This window comes from Epinephelus moara, chromosome 19 (genome assembly GCF_006386435.1).
Source record: "Epinephelus moara isolate mb chromosome 19, YSFRI_EMoa_1.0, whole genome shotgun sequence".
Taxonomy (NCBI): domain Eukaryota; kingdom Metazoa; phylum Chordata; class Actinopteri; order Perciformes; family Serranidae; genus Epinephelus; species Epinephelus moara.
Genome location: NC_065524.1, coordinates 35127327 through 35132448, shown reverse-complemented (window position 1 = coordinate 35132448; position 5122 = coordinate 35127327). Strand labels below are relative to the sequence as shown.

The window sequence follows — 5122 nt, the reverse complement described above, 5'->3', positions numbered from 1 at the left end:
TTTCTTCCTCATTAATAAAACCCTTCATGTAAAAACTGCATTTTGTGTTTACTTGTGTTATCTTTGACCAATGTTTAAATTTGTTTGATGATCTGAAACATTTAAGTGCGGAAAACATGCAAAAAAGTAAGAAATCAGGAAGGGGGCAAACACTTTTTCACACCACTGTATGGTGTGGTGTTCAGGTGCATCAGGAGAACACTAGTCTGTAATAAAAACTTTTTTTTTTTTTAAAAGCATTTGAACGCACAGACAGGTCAATAATCCACTAGCGTATCTCTGTAATATTTATACCGAACTCCAGTGAAGAATATTATTTAATACTATGGATATTATGGACAAGCACATGCATTTATTGCTCATTTCATACAGCTATGAATGTCAGATTAATTCACATTTTTCCATCAAATTCTCACATTCCAGAAGCATGAAACTTGCATGACTTATTTGCTAACAATTAATAAATAAATAAATACATAAATAAATAAAATGATTATTGGATGAACAAAATTATTGGCAACTAATTTTCTGTCGACTGACTGATCAGTTAATCGACTAATTGGTGCAGCCTGCATGCTCCAAAAAACCCTAGTCTGCAGCATCTGAATGCACAGAGAGGTCACAGGGAAAGACTCAAATTTACCACTGACATGCTGGTGTTTAAACTGGACTCCAGTGGAAAATAATGACACTTAGCACTGCGGATATAATGAATAATTACATGCATTCTCATGTCACTCAGCTACAACAGTCTGATTAATTCAAACATTGTCTAACTTTAATGTTGCAGCCTTCAACACCAGGACCAGGATACTGCAATACCCACAATACAGTGCATCATCAGTTCTGAACATAAACTTGTGATGAAGTGTAATAAAAACCAGCTGTCAACATAACTCCAGTCTCTGTGCTAGCTAACCGATTAGCTTTAACGCACGGACGGTGGCCGGTAAGCCCAGTACGGGGTGATGCACCTGGTCACGTTAGTGAGCCCAAGGTGCCTTCAGCTCCGTCGTCATGTGCACACGACAGGAGTCAGTTCATCAGTGACAGTAAAGGTGTCTGAGCGGCTACAGGCAGCTAGCAGGAACTCAAGGTGACATTAGCAAAACACTGAGTGAGACAGCTAGTTATCGTTAGCCTGCTCTGTAACTGACACCTGACTCAACACAGCTCGAGCTGCCGTTACCTGCGCGGCTTCCGGTAACTAGCTTAACCCGGGAACGGACACATAACAAGTGAATGCAGCATGGAGGAGGAAGAGGAAGAGCGGGGTAACCAACCTGACATCTGCACACCATATCCGCGTCTTGTGCGAGCAGATCCACAACTTTCCCCTTCCCCTCGTCGCCCCACTGAGCCCCGAGCACCACGGTCACTTTGTTGCCGACGGCCGGTCTGAGAGCACGTTTCGTCGGGCTGCCGTTCGCGGCCGCGGCAGCTTCCTGGCTCCCACTTTCCGACATGTCTCCTGGGTCGCTGGCTGACTACACTTGTGCGCCCTTTCGCACCGACCGTGCTGCGCGCTGCTGCACCAAAGATAGCTGAGAGTAACGGAGGAGCTTCACTCCACAGCAACGTTTGGACGCGAGGAAGTAACACGCCTCGCACATGCGTACCACAGTGTCGGAAATTACAGTTGTCACACCATACATACCTGTGAGCAGACACAAAGCACGCAGCTGCAGCTTTAAACCTCAGCCACTTAACTCACATGCACTCTCTGTTAGGATGAAATAAAAATATCAGCCCCCCACATTTAGTTTTGGTGCTTTATCCGAGGTAGATCTCTGATATCCGACAGCACGTGAATCATCTTAATTATTTCTACAATCTCAGAGGACACGCCCACAACTCTGGAGGTGTGTTCACGGCCCAAAGAAGGTTACAGTAATTAACACGTTTCAATATTTAGATTAATTTTAAACCTTTCTGTTTGTGCATTTTTGTTTTTATCTTCCAGAGTTTGACACTCTCATTTTGGTGTTCATCTGTGACATTTTTATAATTAATATTTAATATTTAATACTACATATATATATATATATATAGTGGATAAGTACATGCATTCATTGCTTACGTCACACAGCTGCAACAGTCTAATTAATTCACACATTTTCTAACATTTAAATATCAAATTCTCACATTCAAGAGGCATTAAAACAAGAGAGTGTTTGGCCTTTTGCTAGAAGAAATAGACTAAAATGATTATTCGATGATTGCCTGGTAATTTTCTGTTGATTGACTTGAGCCTGCAACATCAGGACAAAACTAATTAGACATTGACATTTTGGTGTTTCCCTGTAACATTCATACTGGACTCCAGTGTAAAATAATGATATGTAGGGACTTTTTGTTATTTATGAGGGGTAAGGTGGTGCAAGAAGTTAAAATCGATATCCTATAGTCCTTTTGTAGCAGGACGGGGACGGTTGAAACACAAAACACTCACAATTGCATTTCCCTCAGTTGGTCAGAAACTATTTTGACTACACCAACCACATTTTTATGAATTAAACTTACATCTGTCTGCCAATTACCCATACTATTTAATCATGATTACATATGGCCTGTTGTTCACAATATTTATTTGAATGGAAGACATGATCTGAATCTTAGTGGCAGTTGCAGCATGACACAGGGACGGTTACAACATGATGGGACTGTCCCCACCCTGTCAGCCATGACAGACACACTGATCTGGACACATGCTAACCATGTCACTATGAAGTCAACAGAACAGTGATTCAAACTGAGTTAGTTTTTTATTGAGTCGTACAAAATATCAGGATTGCAACTATCTCCAGTCTCCCCTGTTGTAGAAACATATTTTATTAATGAATACAAAGCAAGTGCCCAAAAGTGTGCAACAACAAACAGCATAAATACACGTTAATTTGCAGTTAAACAAACAAGCAACACAAATAAAATGGAGTCGGATGTTACACCAAATTACACACAGACACTATAAAGTGTTAGTTTCCTGTTTGCACTGTGAGCAGCAATATGCAGTAGATACAGTTTTTAATTTCACGTACCAGAGCAGTTTACAGTGTTCACATGATTAATACAAAACGTGGCATCAGGAATTATTTATTTATTCAGTGTTCACTTTAAGAGGGCCAAGGGCACGGCACGGCATGGACCGGTGCCACATACCACAGTATTTATTACCTTGGACAAACACACACAGGGCAGCACAATGATTCAATTAAAAGCTACATAAACAACTACCTGATGGTTTATTATGTCTTTACAGATGTTCTAAACTTGAGTGTGTAACTTGTGCTGCAGTCGAAGAGACTAAACAACATATTTTTCCAATTAAGTGATAAAATTCTGGATGTTACAAAAGCAGGTAGATCCTTCCAAAACTCACCTGACAGCTAAAACAACTCAGTGAGGCTGCACAGATTCATTAACCCCAGATATTCATGTCATTGCAGTCTCTCCTCCAGGGTTAATTACAGTGTTGTTGTAAAAATAGTAAATGAACTGTAGTTCTGTGTGTGTATTTAGAGAAGAAGAGGCTTGGTTTGTTTTCATTAAGAATGCCTTTTTAATACTTATATAGTCACTTAACAGATAACTCCAGTCACAGCTCAGAAGCTGTTGTTTTAGTTGGAGTGAATAACACTGCAGAACGAGCTACTGGAAGCACGTAGGAGGATGCAAGCATTTTAGATTAACAGGGACATTTTTCAACTTTAACTCATTCATCATGCTCCAATATGCATCCTTAAATATCTCGCCTGTGAATTTCAGCATTTGAATTATTTATTCTTTATTTGTATCCACATTAGCGTCCACAAAATGTTTGCTCGTCTTCCTGGGGTCCACACAGAAACAACATACAAACCTAATATCACATTGATCAGTAAAACAATAAATGCACAGCGAGTCACATATTAGGATCAGAAATTAAGTGAAATAATAAAAAGTATTTGGCATTTTCAAACACCTGCCTGCCACCCTGTAAACCACATAGGTTTTTGTTGCTATTGTCCAAATACAGTAGACTTAATTAAAACACACTAATAGGAGCGCTGACCGTGTTAAATGTGGTGTATCTATAATTATTTGGCTCCCTCTAGTGGTGATCAGAGATGCATGCAGCTATCTTGTTGCTCACAGTGTGGAGCATTATGTCCTGATGGTCCTGCAACTGAACTGGAGCCAGTTTAACACAGCTGGGTGTGTTGGTTGCTGTTAAGCTCTGCCTGTTACATGCATTCTCTTCTTTCAAAATACACTTCCATTTTCACAGGAAATTTACTGTTTACATACAGTCTCTTTCAAAATAAAAGCACTATGTCAGTACAACAATGCAAACTGACTTTTTCAACAACTAAGGCACATGAGTTGGTGTTTGTCGGGCCTGCCCGCCCTACTCAGACTTTTGCCGCCTTAACTTTTGTTCTTGTCCTGCTAAGTTTCCCCCGATGCCTCCGAGCGCCGTTAAACTATAACAGCGACCGGCTGCGTATCATGCCAACGTTAAAAGGTGGCTTTTTCATCAGTCTGTGACACTGCAAGTGGATTTCAACCACTTCAGAGTGTGACTTACACTTTACCTGCTCTCTGGGCGAGTTATCCAACGTCATGTAGACCCTGAAACACGCTGTACATTATCATGTCAAAACAACGAAAGCTCTCTGGTGCCCACTCAGCTGCCACTACACTGCTGAGAGGATGTGGAGAGAAAGAACATAAAGTCGTCAGGAGGAGAGCTGGTTATCGTTACCTCTAAGCAGCTGGTGTCTGCAACGAACAGCTCCCAGAGGTTGCATTGATTTACATTGTTAAGCGTTCAAGCTATATTCAGCCGGGGGAGGCTCGCCTACGGCGCCAAATGTGCTCGGACCACCACTGCTGATTGGGCACTTGCGAGAAGATTGTGGTGGGTAAAATTAAAGTTTATGAGCCAAAGTGTAAGTGAGCATCTTACTATATAATGACGAAAAACTCTGTCTGTCTGTGTGTGTGTTCCACGTTTTTCTCCTCACTGACTTGGTCAATCCATGTGAAATTTGGCACAGTGGTAGAGGGTCATGGGAGGATGTGAACTAAGCAATAATACATCAATTGGCCAAAGGGGGGCGCTATAGCAACCGATTGAAAT

General features: G+C 41.2%; 1 protein-coding gene across 1 annotated transcript in view; it reads right to left on the bottom strand.

Moving 5' to 3' along the window:
- The window catches only part of adss2 (adenylosuccinate synthase 2), a 40686-nt gene extending 39080 nt beyond the window's left edge, over positions 1-1606 (bottom strand). Inside the window, exon 1 of the mRNA XM_050071092.1 lies at positions 1284-1606. Within this exon, the coding sequence (XP_049927049.1) occupies positions 1284-1466 (183 nt within the window). The 5' untranslated portion in view covers positions 1467-1606. The remainder of the gene's footprint in view (positions 1-1283) is intronic.
- Between the last annotated feature and the right edge of the window lie 3516 nt (positions 1607-5122).